This window comes from Cervus elaphus, chromosome 15 (genome assembly GCF_910594005.1).
Source record: "Cervus elaphus chromosome 15, mCerEla1.1, whole genome shotgun sequence".
Classification (NCBI taxonomy): domain Eukaryota; kingdom Metazoa; phylum Chordata; class Mammalia; order Artiodactyla; family Cervidae; genus Cervus; species Cervus elaphus.
In genome coordinates, this window is record NC_057829.1 from 6,012,953 (window position 1) to 6,029,564 (window position 16,612).

Genomic DNA, 16,612 nt, shown 5'->3' on the forward strand with positions numbered 1-16,612 from the left:
ACGTTCGCCATTGTTTATTTTTCCTTTGAGTCACTTTAAAGTGGGTAATAGGCTATTAATTCTTTCTCCAGACCAGTCTCCTTTTTCCCCCTAAATCCTATAGCCTCCTCTACTGGGGCTATATTTTTGACACTAAGTAAATTCAATTGCTGTATCCCACATGAGGCTTATAGAATCCTAAAAATTTTTAACTTGATAAAAGACCTTGAAAGTCATCCAGTCCAGCGTCCTTGTGTCACAGATCCACTGAGGCCTAGAATTAGAAACTGCTGGATGGAAGCCCCACGCCCTTCTCTTTGTGTCCTTTCACATACACCCACTCCTTCCAGGTCTGTTGTGTCAGAGATCAGGGTGACTTGCTTAAACTAAGAATGTAATCTGATAATATTATCCTTGACTATATCCCGGATATGAATGTTTCTTTTTATTTGCTCCATTTTTGTCTCAAAGGTGACTCTACACAGCAAGCTGTATTAACTGATAAAAATACTGATTACCTAAAATTCTGGAAAATCTAAAATGCTATTAAAATATTTCAGTATCTTGCAGGATGAGTCATTAAAACCTATTGTAAGTAATGTTTATAGAGGCTATTTGTGGACTTTGATACATGCTTTCATAATTTGAAAAAGGTTCAGTTCCAATGAAGGATTCCATTATTCCTCACCTACCAAGACGTCATTTTGGTTCCTATGGTCATCTTCCGATGCCCTTCTCCTTCAGTCCATTAAATCAAGACTCAGTTACCTCCTTTTCTCCTGGATCCACTCCCTGTGGGGTGCCTTTTGGAGCAGGTGCAGTAATGGTGCAGGAAGTCACTCCTGCCTCTTCAGCCTGAGGAAACCTTTCTCAGGAAATGCTTTTTGTAGGATTGAATCACATGTGATGCATGTTTCAAATCATTTTAATAATAAATTGAAATTACACTCTCCTTTCTGAGTTCTTCACTGTATTTGACTGATTTCTACTCTGTCACTATATACACGTTTCAAAACTAATTTATAAAATTCGGCAATGTTAATTACCCAAAAATAGTAATGTTCTTCCTAAACCATGATGTGCTTTAAAAAATCTATTGATTATTTTGAAATACAAAGAAGTGAAACGGTATTTGAAAGTGTCTGAATATATACACCCTTCTAATTGAGTTTTTCAGAGGACTAAAATTTTGCCAAAGGATATCCATCCTACTAAGCTATGTCACAAGCTATAGCATTGTTATTTAGGACTTTGAAATCAGAGGTACTGTTGCACTTCTTCAAAGAGGGCAAAACATCACTTTCTCTTAATCACTCTCTTTCCTTGTATAAATTACCTTTGAATTAAATAATGTTCTTTTCATTGTCTGATAATCAAAAAGTTATAACAGAAATGGTTTCTTTGATCCTTGTTAACTCCAGCACTTGATGTTTTAATTTATATACTTAAAGGTCCTCGAAAATTTCCCCTTGCTCAAACTGACTCTCTTCTGATGAAAATGCGTTCAGTAGCAAGTGATGAACTTCATGTGATGATGCAACGGAGAATGAGCCAAGAGAACCCTGTCCAGGCGACTGAAACAGAGCTTGCACAGAGGTTGCAGAGGCTCACCGTTTTCGCAGTTAACAGGATTGTTTATCAAGGTAGGACTAGAGAATAAATATGTTCTTGCTCAGATATTGAGATGAGAATAATTTAAGAGAAGGGCTTCCTGGTGGCTCAGATGGTAAAGAGAACTGACTAAATTTCAGGTTTTTTAACAGCATTAAAAAATTTTTAGCATCCATACTAGTAAAAGAATTTATTTGGAACCAGTAGCCTTGAATAAAATTCTGCTTTTTAATATGTTAAATGCTGGCCTAGACTGACCATTGAAATTTGAAATAGTATAGCACCTCCAATATATTTTTTAAACTTTTCTTTGAAATAGTCATAGATTCACATGCAATTGTTAGGAAATATTACAGAGAGATCCTGTGAACCCTTTACCCAGTTTCCCCCCCATGGATCTTGTAAAACTATAGTTCAGGATCAATACCAGGATATTGACATTACTACACTCAAGAAAAAGAACATTTCCATCACTATAAGAACTATATGTTGCCTTTTAGAGCCACATCCACTTTTCTCCCACACCCACCCCTTCCTTAATCGCTGGCAACTATCAATCTGTTCTCCATTTCTACATTTTCATCATTTCAAGAATGTTAAATAAATGGAATCATACAGTATATAACCATACAGTATGTGTAAGATTGACTTTTTTCACTCAGCGTAATTCTCTGGAGAGTCATCCTGGATGTTACATATATCAAATATTCCATAGCATGGATGTACATTTTAATCATTTACCTGTTGAAAGATGATCTCGGTACTTTCCAGTTTGGGGCTATTACAAATAAAGCTAGCTGCTGTAAACATTTATGTGAAAGTTGTGTGTGAGCTCAGGTCTTTGCTTTTCTGGGATAAACATCCAAGAGTACAATTTCTTTTATTTATTTATTTATTTATTTTTTAATTAGTTGGAGGCTAATTACTTCACAACATTTCAGTGGGTTTTATCATACATTGACATGAATCAGCCATGGAGTTACATGTATTCCCCATCCCGATCCCCCCTCCCACCTCCCTCTCCACCCGATTCTTCTGGGTCTTCCCAGTGCACCAGGCCCGAGCACTTGTCTCATGCAAGAGTACAATTTCTAGGTGGTATGAGAGTTGTGTGTTTTGTTCATGCTAAGGAACTGCCAGACTTGTCTAGAGTGGCAGTATAATTTTATATTCCTGGCAGCAATGTATGAGTGATCTGGTTTTCTTCATGTCTTCACCAGCATCAGAAGTTTCACTGTTTTCAGTTTTAGCCGTCCTGATAGATAATGTTGGGCCATAACTGTGGTTTCAAGGTGCACTTCTATGGGAGCTAATGATTTATATGTTTATGTATGAACTTTAACGCCTATAACAAACGCTAAAAAAGCTATGCAAAGAAATATACTCAAAAAACAATACAAATAAGCCAAAATTCTAAAAAGGTTCAGGTGACATCCATTTTTTTTTAACTTTTCTAATTTATATTTGGGACAACCAGCCTCTAGAGTAAGCTGTGAAACTGAACTGTTATCACATGCACAGCATTTAATGGGATAGCATGTCTGGTTAAACAGGTCTGCACATCTATCTAATGTAAATATCACATGGTCTTTATGTTTAATTTGTACAAGAACCTTCATGACTTTAATAATTTTGTAGTTTAATTCATCTTCGTTAGTAAAATAAAGCTTTAATTTAGGATTGCATGACTCATGTATGCTTAAATTTCTGCATTGTTTTAGGTGAATTCACTTTCTCTAGTATATCGTACTTTTTACATCAAATACAGCTATTACACGTTTACATTGTGACAACTGAATTGGTTGATTACATAGAATATTTTTGCCACTATCATTTGTAATGGCTCAGTATTAGTGATTTGACTAATTTTTTATTCTTCTTTTAATTCAAAGAATTTAATCCGGATATTATTGACATTTTGAGTACTCCAGAAAGTGCAACTCAAAGCAGGACCTCAGCTTCCCAGACTGAAATTTCTGAAGAAAATATTCATCATGAACAGCCTGTTGTTTTCAATCCATTTCAGAAAGAAATGTTCATGTATCTGGTAGAAGGATTCAAAGTATCTAGTGTGAGTAAATTAATTACATGGGAAATGTTTATTCACAAAGAAGGAGTAGAGGTTTTATGTGTCTGTATTCAGTTTAGTTCAGTTGCTCAGTCCTGTCTGACTCTTTGCGACCTCATGGACTGCATCATGCCAGGCTTCCCTGTCCATCACCAACTCCCGGAGCTTGCTCAAACTCATGTCCGTTGAGTTGGTGATGCCATCCATCTCATCCTCTGTCGTCCCCTTCTCCCTCAGGAGGAGAAGTGTCTGTATTACATGTTTTCAAAATCATATTCTTACACTTTCACAGACTTTTCTGAAACTCAGACAACTTGAATTTTAATAATGAAGTAAAATGTATTGCTAATTTGCCTTTTTCAGAACTACTCACTTCATGCAGCATTGGTTTTTAAGTCTATAAACGAAAAACTATTTTCTAATATTGTAATTTATTAAATAAAATCAGCATCAGAAAAAATTAGGAATTTGATGATTACTGTGAGAGCTTAAACTAATAACCTGTTTTTAAAGATCTTTATTTTTAGCTGCTTACTCTAGAGTTATTATTATGGATAATTATGCAGTACAGATGTTGTCTTAAACAGATCTAATATCTTCAAAATTATGTAGAGAATACTGAGAAGCATCAGGCTCCATTTATCATCAACTCACTTAGGTTTTTGTGGGTCATTTATAGTTGAACATAGGGAAAAAATTGGTCAGTACACTCATAGATAGCAAAGGCTAATCTAATTCTAGCAGAACTCATAAATCATGATTCTGCCAATATAACTAGATTTGGTTGTCTGCAGGTTCCACTTAGAACTGAATCATTCACACCAGAGCCCTTAGGACTAGGAGTAACTGGAGAGCCATTTTCAAAACTCAAAATAAACTCTAAAATGTACTGATTCCAATTTTTAAACCAGATACAGGATATTTGATCAGGATTGGGTTAACCCTTGTGGGACCACCATCAAAAGCACAGCTTATTTGGTTATTTGTTAAGGAATATTGATGGTCAGTTTATAAACAATTCTTAATTTGTGACAGTTTTACTCAATATTTTAGTCTTCCCTGGTGTCTCAGTGGTAAAGAATCTGCCTTCCAGTGCAGGAGGCGAGGGTTTGATCCCTGGGTCAGGAAGATCCTTTGGAGAAGGAAATGGCAACCCACTCTAGTATTCTTGCCTGGAAAATCCCATGGACAGAGAAACCTAATGGGCTGCAGTCTATGTATGCATGCTAAGTTGCTTCAGTTATGTCTGATTTTTCGATCTTATAGACTGTAGCTCACCAGGCTTCTCTGTCCATGGGATTCTCCAGGCAGGACTACTGGAGTGGGTTTCCATGCCCTGCTCCAAGGGATCTTCCCAAATCAGGGATCAAATCTGAGTCTCTGACATCTCCTGCATTGGCAGACAGGTTCTTTACCACTAGCGTCACCTGGTCTGTGGGGTGGCAAAAGAGTCAAACACAGCTTAGCAACTAAATAACAACAAACGGCTATCTTCAATATTTTAGTACTATTTCAAGCCTCTATTAGGAATCCTTCTCTTTTATATTGTAAATTCCAGGTAGGCTTATTTATTGTTGTTCTTTGATGGTTCTTTTTTTTTTTTGTCATTTAAAATTTCCAAACCCTGGGTAATTTTTTTAAGTGTCTTAGGACTTTAGCTTCTTTATCTCTCCCTTTTTAAATTGTAGTAAAACATACATAACATAAATTTTGCTATTTTAACAATTTTTAAATGTACGAATCAGTGATACTAAGTCCTTTCACATTGTTGTGCAACCATTACCACTGTCCATCCCTAGAAATTTTTCTGTTATCCGAAACTGAGATTCTGTGTTCATTAAACAGTAACTCCCCATTAGCCTCTCCCCCAGTCCCTGATAAACCACTATTCTATTAGTATATATCGCACTTGTTTATCCATTCATCCATCAATGGGTATTTGGATTGTTTCTACCTGTAGGCTATTTTGAACGGTGCCACTATAAACATTGATGTACATCCATCTCTTTTAAAATCCTGTCTGTGTGGATGTGTGTATCTTCCTAATTTCAACTGTTTGAAAATTCTAGAATAAAACATGTTCCATGATTTTTTAGGGCTGCGTTGAGGTTATTATATTATTACTTAAGAAATTTGATCCTAATTCATTCCTGTTTTTATTTAAGGCTTCAGGTAAAACTAGTAGTTCCAAACAGCAGTGGGCTAAAATCTTATGGTCTTGTAAGGAAACCTTCCGAATGCAGCTTGGGAGACTGCTCGTGCATATGTTGTCTCCAGCCCACTCTTCACAAGAGAGAAAGCAAATTTTTGAAATAGTTCGTGAGCCAAATCATCAGGAAATACTGCGAGACTGTCTTAGCCCATCCCTGCAAGTAAGTACTCCAACACTTCATGAGTAATAACTTTCATAAAACTGTATAAATCAAGAACTGAATTTAAACTGTATTTTCATGCCAAATACCATGAATATAGTTTTCTAACCAAACAAATATTTTCTGAGGTCTTTCTTCAGATGCCGTTTACCAGAGTCAATTTGCTTAATCTGTCTCTACCTGAGTTCTTATTAGATCCTTCATAGTTTGTTACTAAATCTTGAAGTGTTTTCTTTAAGAACTGTTTGGAGACTTTTTAAAGCATTATATTATCCATGAAATAGCTATACTGAATGGCTCAAACAATAGTACATATAACATATTTCAAAAATATTTACAGTAAAAATATTTGTTAATCATCTAGAATGGTAAAATCAAAATACTCAAGCTGTTTTGGAATCTATAAACTCTATCACTCAGCAAGCAATAGATGGAGAATTTAAGTGGTATAACCATTCTGTTTAGCAGTTTCTTATAAAATTAAATATACTCTTAGCCTGTGATGCTAAAATTCCATTTTTAGGTATTTACCTAAGAGAAATCAAAACATATGTCCATAAAAAGACTAGTAGAAGAATATCCATGACAGCCTTTCTACTAATAGCCAAAAACTGGAAATAACCCAAATATCTGTCAATGGGAGAATGTATAACTAAACTGTGATATATTTATACAATAGACTGTTACATAGCAATAAAAATGAACTGACTACTGATGCACCCATCAATATGGATGAAGCTCAAAATCGTGGTGTCATAGAAAGGGACAGCCAAACACCAAAGAGTAGGCATTTTATGATTCCATTCATATGAAGCCCAAGAACAGGCGAAATTAAGATACAGTCATAGAATTTAGGACAGTAATTATCTCTGTGAGGAAGGGGACAGTGAGAAGGGGGAATTGAATGGAAAGGGGCATAGGGAAATTTCTTGGAGTGATAAAAATGAACTATTACCTTACTTGAGGTAGTGGTTACGTGGGTGTATGCAGTTGTCAGAACTCCTGGAAACAAACACTTAATATCTGTATGCTTTATTGAATGTAAATTATACCCCTATAAATAAAGTATTAGATGATATTTAAGATAGGACAAGTATTCCTTTTATATCCCTGAGAAACTCAGATTTATCACACTAGGAACCAAAAAGTTACAGTTTTGAAGTAATGCTTTGAGGTGCGCTTTTCAGTATTGAGACTCAAGTGCACTAAGGGCGTTGTCGCCCCTTTGCCAAGGCAGAAGCATACCTAGCCCATAGTTTCCTTCTGTGGTGAATTCAAAGAGGTGTTCTTTTGTTGCTTTATTCTCAGCAGAGCCTCCATCCCTCCGAATCCAACCGTGACATTTCCAGTTCTCTTCTACCAGCTTCACTTCTCCACTTTTCCCTTTCTGTTGGTGGTATCCTTACTGCTTTCAGCTTGAAACATTGCAACTGTGGTTGACTTTGTTCTGTCTCGAATCCATTGTATCACCAAGACCAGTCATTTACTTAGTCCTGTCTTTCCCTATATTCTGCCCACCCCCTCACCCCCCAGTTTAGGCTTTCACCCCTAATGCTTGGATCACTACAATAGCCTCCTCTCCACCTCAAGACCAAATTACTCTATCTGGTAATTTTTTAAAGATTTATTATCCTTCCTGCTAAATCGCTTCAGTTGTGTCTGGCTCTGTGGAATCCAAGGACTGTAGCCTGCCAGGCTCCTCTGTCCATGGGATTTTTCCAGGCAAGAATACTGGAGTGAGTAGCCATTTCCTTCTCCAGGGGATCTTCCTGACCCAGATTCCACTAGCGAAGCCCTAGTGGTTCAGATGGAAGATTTATTATGGCAACATTCAAATAAACTTAAAAGTTGGAAGAAATCAAAAAAAGAACCCCACATGACCATAACCTGATTTTAATTTTTCTTTTTAGTACTTTGAAATAAAGTCAGGTATCAGATTATTTTACCTGTAAATACTTCAGTTTAGATCTCTGCTGATAGGACTTTTAACTTTTAACTCTTTTAATTTATCACTCTCCATGATATTAATAATAATTCCTTCTTCTTCTTCTTGTTCAGTCGCTAAGTTGTGTCCAGCTCTTTGCGACCCCATGGACTACACTACTCCACGCTTCCCTATCCTCCACTATCTCCCAGAGTTTGCTCCAATTCATGTCCATTGAGTCGGTGATGCCATTCAACCATCTCATCCTCTGTTGCCCTCTTCTCCTCCTGCCTTCCATCTTTCCAGTATCAGAGTCTTTTCCAGTGAGTCAGCTCTTCACTTACTTATTATCATCTAATACCCAATGTTTAAATTTTCCCAATTTTCTTTAAATTTTTTAGATAGTTCTCTTGATTCTCGATCCAAACAAGGCCCACACAATATTTGTTTGATGGGTGTAACATCTTTTTAATCCTTGTAATTACTGTCCCCAGTCTTTTTTTTTTAAATATCATTATTTGTTGATGAAACTGAGTCATTTGTTCTATAGAATCTCCCACATTCCGGATTTGTTTAGTTGTATCCTTGTGGTTCTAGATGTAGAGGCCTGACTAGATTCCAGTTTTTTATTTCCTATTTTGTTTTTTAAAAAATACTTCATTTTCTATTACATCATGGCAACAGGCAGAACACATTTGGTTGCTCTGCTTTTTTGAGATGGTAGCAGCCTGATTCATCCATTATAAAGTTCACCCTCAGTCTTTAATTATTTCAGTAACCATTAATAATGGTTGCCAAGATCCACTTTTTCATTAGGAGTTGCAAAATAGTGATTTCTCTGTATTTCTCATTCCACCATCATCTGTTAGCTCTGATTCTTCTATCAGTTCAGTTCAGTTCAGTCGCTCAGTCATGACTGACTCTTTGCAACCCCATGAATCGCAGCACGCCAGGCCTCCCTGTCCATCACCAGCTCCCAGAGTTTACTCAAACTCATGCCCATCGAGTCGGTGATGCCATCCAGCCATCTCTTCCTCTGTCGTCCCCTTCTCCTCCTGCCCCCAATCCCTTCCAGCATCAGGGTCTTTTCCAGTGAGTCAACTCTTCGCGTGAGGTGGCCAAAGTACTGGAGTTTCAACTTCAGCATCAGTCCTTCCAATGAACACCCAGGACTGATCTTTAGGATGGACTGGTTGGATCTCCTTGCAGTCCAAGGGACTCTCAAGAGTCTTCTCCAACACCACAGTTCAAAAGCATCAATTCTTTGGCGCTCAGCTTTCTTCATAGTCTCACATCCATACATGACCACTAGAAAAATCATAGCCTTGACTAGACGGACCTTTGTTGGCAAAGTAATATCTCTGCTTTTTAATATGCTATCTAGGTTGGTCATAACTTTCCTTCCAAGGAGTAAGTGTCTTTTCATTTCATGGCTGCAGTCACCATCTGCAGTGATTTTGGAGCCCAAAAAAATGAAGTCTGACACTGTTTCCACTGTCTCCCCATCTATTTCCCATGAGGTGATGGGACCAGATGCCATGATCTTAGTTTTCTGAATGTTAAGCTTTAAGCCAACTTTTTCACTCTCCTCTTTCACTTTCATCAAGAGGCTTTTTAGTTCCTCTTCACTGTCTGCCATAAGGGTGGTGTCATCTGCATATCTGAGGTTATTGATATTTCTCCCGGCAGTCTTGATTCCAGCTTGTGCTTCTTCCAGCCCAGCATTTCTCATGATGTACTCTGCATATAAGTTAAATGAGCAGGGTGACAATATACAGCCTTGACGTACTCCTTTTCCTATTTGGAACCAGTCTGTTGTTCCATGCCCAGTTCTAACTGTTGCTTCCTGACCTGCTATAGGGAAGAATGTTCCCTTAGTAGCTGTTGGGCTACCCTAAAATATAGTCTCTGTAGGAAAGGCAAGATAAATGCTTGTTTCTTTCATCTGTTTGTTTTTAGAATACTAACTTGGTGCCCTAGCAAACTCTAGTTTTTGTATTTGTTTTTATATTTGAGGTGTTGTCATGAACTCAAGTATTGTTTTTTAAATTTTATAAGTAGTTTCAAATCTTTGCAGTTATTTTTCTCTTTCATGTTCAGATTAACACTTCTGTAGATTCAAGTTGTTGTATCCTTTTAACATGGCCTTTTTAATTTTAACAGGTTGATATGATTAACTTGAGGCTTCCCAGGTGGCACAGTAGTCAAGAATCCGCCTGCCAGTGCAGGTGATACAGGAGATGCGGGTTTGACCCCTGGGTTAGGAAGATCCCCTGGAGTAGGAAATGGCAACCCACTGCAGTATTCTTGTCTGGAAAATTCCTTGGACAGAGTAGCCTGGCAGGCCACAGTACATGGGGTCTCAAAGAGTCGGACATGACTGAGTGACTGAGCCCTGCACAGCTTTATTAACTTCCTTCCATTCTGGAGCAAAGAATGTCCCAGGCTCATCTTGTACATTCCCTTCCCTAGACCTGCAACCAAACTTTTTCCCCAAGAAGCCCCTGTTTCCTTTTAATGAAATAATAGTATTTAGAAACTACAAATCTAAGGACTAGGTATATTCATTTCTATTGGGTTGTCATTTCTTCTCAGCGTTTTTAGTGGGCAAAGCTAATACATGTGTGAAAGTGTTAGACGCTCAGGCGTGTCCAACTCATTGCAACCCCATGGACTGTAGCCCACCAGGCTCTTCTGTCCATGGGGTTTTCCAGGCAAGAATACTAGAGTGGGTTGCCGTTCCCTTCTCCAGGGCATCATCCCAACCCAGGGATCAAACCCAGATCTCTCACATTGTGGGCAGATTCTTTACCATCTGAGCCATCTGTAAAATGTCAACCTGGTTTCAAAATCAAAACTGTGAAATATAGCACAGTTGAAGAGTTTCTAGTTTTTATCTCTATAGCCTTCACTCATTCTTTCCCTTTCCCTGTAGCTTACCATCCTTATTTGGTTTTTATTTGTTTTGGAGATATAAGCAAATTTGTGACACACACACCCAGGTGCGCATATGTATTTTCTCTCACTTCTTTATACGAAGAAAGGTAATGAACCATACACATCCTTCTCACTCTACTTTCTTCAGCTAACAATATATCCTAGCAATGGTTCCACAGCAGTATAGAGAGCTCGTCTCATGCCTTTTTTATAACTGCCTACAAGCTCTATTCCATCTGTAGTCTGCCTGATTTTTAAAGCTCCAAGCTTCTCTTCTATTGAATCTGGATAAATCTCCAGCCAGTCAGTGGCTCCTCATCTTTTCTGTCATAACATCTTCACATCCCTTGTAGTCCTTCTGATAAGCTGCTTTTTTCTTGTCCCCGCAGCACGCAACGCTGTCTCTCCTCTCCTTTGTCTGTCCATATGCCTGTTGTGTCCATAGCCATGCACCCACATCATATGGTACCACCTTCAAAGACTGCCTTCCTTCTTTTAGTCCACTCAGAACTCTTCCTTCTTGAAACTTCATCGAAAATCTTATTTTTACACATTTTATTATTTTCTAAGAATTTGTGTTTAAATTCAATTCCTTAAATCAGTTTTCTGAGAGCAGAAAATAAGATTTCTATGTGTGCATGTCTCCAAAAACAACTTTTCTAGTCCCAGAAACTACAATCAATAAATGATTGATCAGAAGATGTTAAAATGAGCTATTAGAAACAACTTAGGAAAATCATGTTTCTTTGGATATTCAGAATGAAAAAAAACATTTCTGATAGTTTTTCAAGATGATCTTAAAATGTCACCAAATACTAAACTGAAATATTTTTAGAGTTCTATCAAGATTATTACCTTTAAGATGCACACATGAAAATATTCTAGTCATTTACCATTCCTCTCTATTTGCCAACTCTTCAGGCCTTTTACTTGCAGAGCATCTGTTCATTTTTCTCTTTTGGTCAGGTAACAGCTGTCTCCTGACTAATTTAAAATGTTGCATTAAAATAAGCTTTGCTATTTTCATCATTGCGTATGTTCATCTTATGCTTTTGGGAAGCGACATGATGTGATTCAGCATGTGAATTTAAATATCACCTAAAATGTTATAGTTTCCAAATCCATTTGTTGACTATTCACAGTTTAAAATATCATAAAGCCAAATACAGTGATATTTGTATGAATGCAAATTGTTAAAAAATAAAATTATGCATGTTTAACGTTGGCAAAGTTAATGTCTAAATAATATATATTGTACACTTAACAATGAGGTGTAATATCTCTGGCATGAAAGAGCCACTTAACGGAAAAAAGCTTTGATCTACACAATAAATAAAAAGCACTAAAACTGGCATGTGTGTGCATATCAGTCTCTCAGTCATGTCTAGCTTCTTGCAACCCCATGGACTGTAGATCTTCAGGCTCCTCTGTCCATTGAATTCTCCAGGCAAGAATACTGGAGTAGGTTGCCATTCTGTTCTCCAGGGGATCTTCCCAACCCAGGGATTGAACCCCAGTCTCCCACACTGCAGGCAGATCTTTACCATCTGAGCTGCCGGGGAGGCCTATAAAATTGGTGTAAACAAAGCTTATCTAAAAATGAAATTTCACATGTTTGCAAATGATCATCTAAAGCAAAAATGATAGCCATGTCTTGTGGAATCCCAGCATAGATAATAAAAGTATGCATGTGTGCTCAAAAAAAAAAAAAAAAGAGCCACTCAAGAAATCATGAATCAAAGTTTGGTTTAGTTTTACACTGGGAAGGACCATTCTCATTTTCTTAAGTAACATTTTCATTTTGTCTATAGTGCCTGTTCATAAAAGACTGACCTAAACCAACCCTTCTCCCAAATATTCACATATTGAATGCTGACATCTTAACTGGTTTTAGAGTTTTTCACCTTTTGTTCTCCCCAGGGAATAGTGAATGCTTACAAATGGATCCAAAGATACTTTTTTGTTCTGGTATTTTCTCCAGTGTTTATTCTCCCAAGCAGAAATTAAAGAGACTCTTACCTTAAGGCTTAAAGGAAAGTTCCCCTTCCAGTTCAGTATTTCTATGAGAAGAACTAAGAATTAGTTTCCTTCATCCCAAGCTTATTATTCCTTTAGCAAACCCTCTCTAAAATTCTTTCCCCAAAAGTTTGTGTGCTTTCTTTTTTCCTTCTTTCCTTTATTACTTCAATCCCCCCTTTCTTCTTTTTTTTCCCTCTTTTTCTTCCATTTTTTTACCTTTAACAATAAAAATTTTCAAACAGACTAAGAAGAATAGAGACTAGTGAATACTTAATGAGTACCATATGACCATCCCATAGATCTATTGTTAGTATTTTTATCATATTTATCATCATTTTTTTCTGAGGTATTTTAAAGTAAATTATATAAATCATGACATTTTTTTCAAAAGACTGTTTTATGTCACCATAACAACATTATTATACCTGACAAAATTAGCATATACTCTAATGTCATCATATACTCAGTGCATAATCATTTGAGAATTTCTTCAGTTGTCCCCAAAATGTCTTTTTAGCTGATTTATTTAAACTAGATCCAGCCAAATAAATGTAGCAATAAATTTAATTTACTGTTAAAGAATTTAAATGTAAGAAATAAAAATTCTTTATGACTTAAAATTTTTTTAATTAAAAAAATTGTTACTTTTTTTTTTAAGCATGGAGCCAAATTAGTTTTGTATTTGTCAGAGTTGATGCATAATCACAAAGATGAATTGACTGAAGAAGAACTAGACACAGCAGAACTGCTTATGAATGCTTTAAAATTATGTGGTCATAAGTGCATCCCTCCCAGTGCATCAACAAAATCAGACCTTATTAGAGTGATCAAAGAGGTGAGTCAGTGAAACCATAAGAAACAGTTTTCTTAGGAGATCCCCTTGACTGTAACTAAAGAATGATTGAGAGATTTTTTTATTATAGAGTACCACTGATGGTGAATTTAGATGATAATTTTTTATACATTATATTGTTTTTTAATATAAGAAAACAAATAGTTTTATTTTAAGGAGCATTTTATTCTCTGTGGTCATCCATATTCATTACCACTAGCTTTCAGTGAAGAAAAAGGTTTTAATAGTGACAAGCAAGTTGAATCATCAGCCTCAAGTTCTCAGTTCTTTAGTGAAAAAGCAAAATAAGGAAGTGAGCAGCTATGCAAACCTGTTGGGTTTGGCAGCCCTAGTTAACTATTCCACCCTAATTTCTGTGACCCAAATTGTGTGGAAACAAAGGGGAATTATAGCATTATTTAAGTAGCTGATGTATTTTATTTTAATATTCTGGTCTCCAGGAGACAATTTTTTTTCCTTTGTTAACTTGGTTTTAAATTTAGTTTGCTGGGCTCTGTGCCAGTGTTAAATGATAAATAATAAGTTTTATATAGTATATTATTATCTAAATCTTTTAGGAACAAAGGAAATATGAAACTGAAGAAGGTGTGAATAAGGCCAGCTGGCAGAAAACAGTTAATAATAATCAGCAAAGGTAGGATATCACGTGTGCTAAAAGTTGTGTCTTTTAGGAGCCCCATTATATTTTGCATATGCTTTTAGTTTTAATGTACCATGTTTTGATATACATTTAATGTTCCTATACAAATACTTAACTTACAGGCTTCTTGTCTGTTTAGCCTCTTTCAGCGTTTGGATTCAAAATCAAAGGATATATCTAAAATAGCTGCAGATATCACCCAGGCAGTATCTCTTTCCCAAGGAATTGAGAGAAAAAAGGTGATCCAGCACATCAGAGGAATGTACAAAGTGGATCTTAGTGCCAGCAGACACTGGCAGGAGCTTATTCAACAACTGACGCATGACAGGTTAGCAACGTGGGAGGACTTTCAGTGGTCCTGCATAAATGTTTTATATTGATGTGATTTTCACTCTAGAATAAAGATTCATAATGCTATCTGATTAGATTAAATGTTTTTTGTTTAATCATTGGTAATTTATTTCCTCTTAAAGAATATGCCTCTGAGAATTTTTTAATTCTTGGGAGGGAGAAAAAATAATGAGAGAGAGAGACATTAGCTCTTCCAGAGAGTAATATCTGTTTATTGGCTTTCATTTTAAAATATGATCTTTGTTCACCAGCCCAGGTTGGATGCATGAGACAAGTGCTCCGGCCTGGTGCACTGGGAAGACTCAGAGGAATTGGGTAGAGAGGGAGGTGGGAGTGGGGATCGGGATGGGGAATACATATAAATCCATGGCTGATTCATGTCAATGTATGACAAAACCCACTACAATATTGTAAAGTAATTAGCCTCCAACTAATAAAAATTAAAAAAAAAAGAAAAACACCAATACAGTGTACTAACAAATATATATGGAATTTAGAAAGGTGGTAATGATAACCCTACATGCGAGATAGCAAAAGAGACACAAATGCATAGAACAGTCTTTTGGACTCTGTGGGAGAGGGCGAGGGTGGGATGATTTGGGAGAATGGCATTGAAACGTATATTATCATATGTGAAAAGGATCACCAGTCCAGGTTTGATGCATGAGACAGGGTGCTCGGGGCTGGTGCACTGGGATGACTCAGGGGGATGGGATGGGGAGGGAGGGGGGAGAGGGGTTCAGGATGGGGAACACATGTATACCTATGGCAGATCCATGTCAATGTATGGCAAAACCACTACAATATTGTAAAGTAATTAGCCTCCAATTAAAATAAATAAATTTATATATTAAAAAAAATAAAATATGATCTTTGCAAAAGAATAGGGAAATCACTGAAACAAGACAGTTGGGAAATATATCTATTTCCAGTTAAGACCTCAGTAACACAGTTAAAAAGATGCATCACAAATAGTGGAAAGAGGGAAATTAAAATATTATTCTCTGAATTTGGTTAACATAACTGATTAGTATTATGACTTTGAGGAGCTACATACTAAAGCAAATTCCAGGTGAATGAATGAATTAAACTTAAAAAGTTTACACAGCAGGAGAAAATAGAGTATTTATCAACTCTGATAGATAACTTCCTAAGATCAAACACAATTGAAGAAACTACAAAGAAGAAATGAATGGCTTTGAACTTTAATTTTTTTCCAGTGTATTTAACAAGCATAGCCACAACAAAACATCAAAATTTATTTTCAGTATGTATTTCAAAGTTAGTATTTTTATGATTTTAAAATTTCATAAAAGTTTGAAAATAAAAATTAAAATCCCAAAAGTTTGAGCAAAAGACATGAATATAGTCTTCACATCAGACAAGTAGAATTAATAAGCAGATGGGAAAAATTGAATATTGCTAGAGGCTAATTTAGTTTTTTAAAATCTTTAGATACTATATTTTACCTTTTATGTTAAAATAAAAAGTTTTTTTAGGAACTCTCTCCACAGTAGGAAGAATGTATCTTAGCCCTTGATCAGAGGTTTGGTGGCATTGTATACTTTGACATAATATATCAGGAACCCTATAAACAATTTATTTCTAGGTCCAATTATTCTATTTTAGTGATTTTGTCCTAAGGAAAATATTCAAAATATCCAAAATCAATAAACATAAAGATTTTCATCTCTGCATTGTTTATGTTAGTGAATGAATCGGAAACAACTAAGTATATAACAATAGTAATAAATACAGTATGATCCTTTCACTCAATATAATATTAGCCGTTTAAAATGGTAGTGATAAAGAAGTCAGAATATAGGAATGTGTATATAAGAAAATATGTGTATATGAG

The 16,612-nt window shown here is 36.2% G+C and overlaps 1 protein-coding gene across 3 annotated transcripts in view; it reads left to right on the plus strand.

Annotated features, from left to right (window-relative positions):
• Positions 1–16,612, plus strand: part of LYST (lysosomal trafficking regulator) — a 177,038-nt gene that overhangs the window by 104,437 nt on the left and 55,989 nt on the right. For 2 of the 3 annotated variants that reach the window (XM_043924935.1, XM_043924936.1), the window contains exons 29-34: positions 1,431–1,622; positions 3,483–3,661; positions 5,824–6,030; positions 13,569–13,745; positions 14,321–14,397; positions 14,543–14,731. In XM_043924935.1, coding sequence (XP_043780870.1) covers positions 1,431–1,622; positions 3,483–3,661; positions 5,824–6,030; positions 13,569–13,745; positions 14,321–14,397; positions 14,543–14,731 — 1,021 coding nt within the window. Of the gene's footprint in view, positions 1–632; positions 795–1,430; positions 1,623–3,482; positions 3,662–5,823; positions 6,031–13,568; positions 13,746–14,320; positions 14,398–14,542; positions 14,732–16,612 lie in introns of all 3 variants that reach the window. The other variant, XM_043924934.1, reaches the window with a different exon arrangement.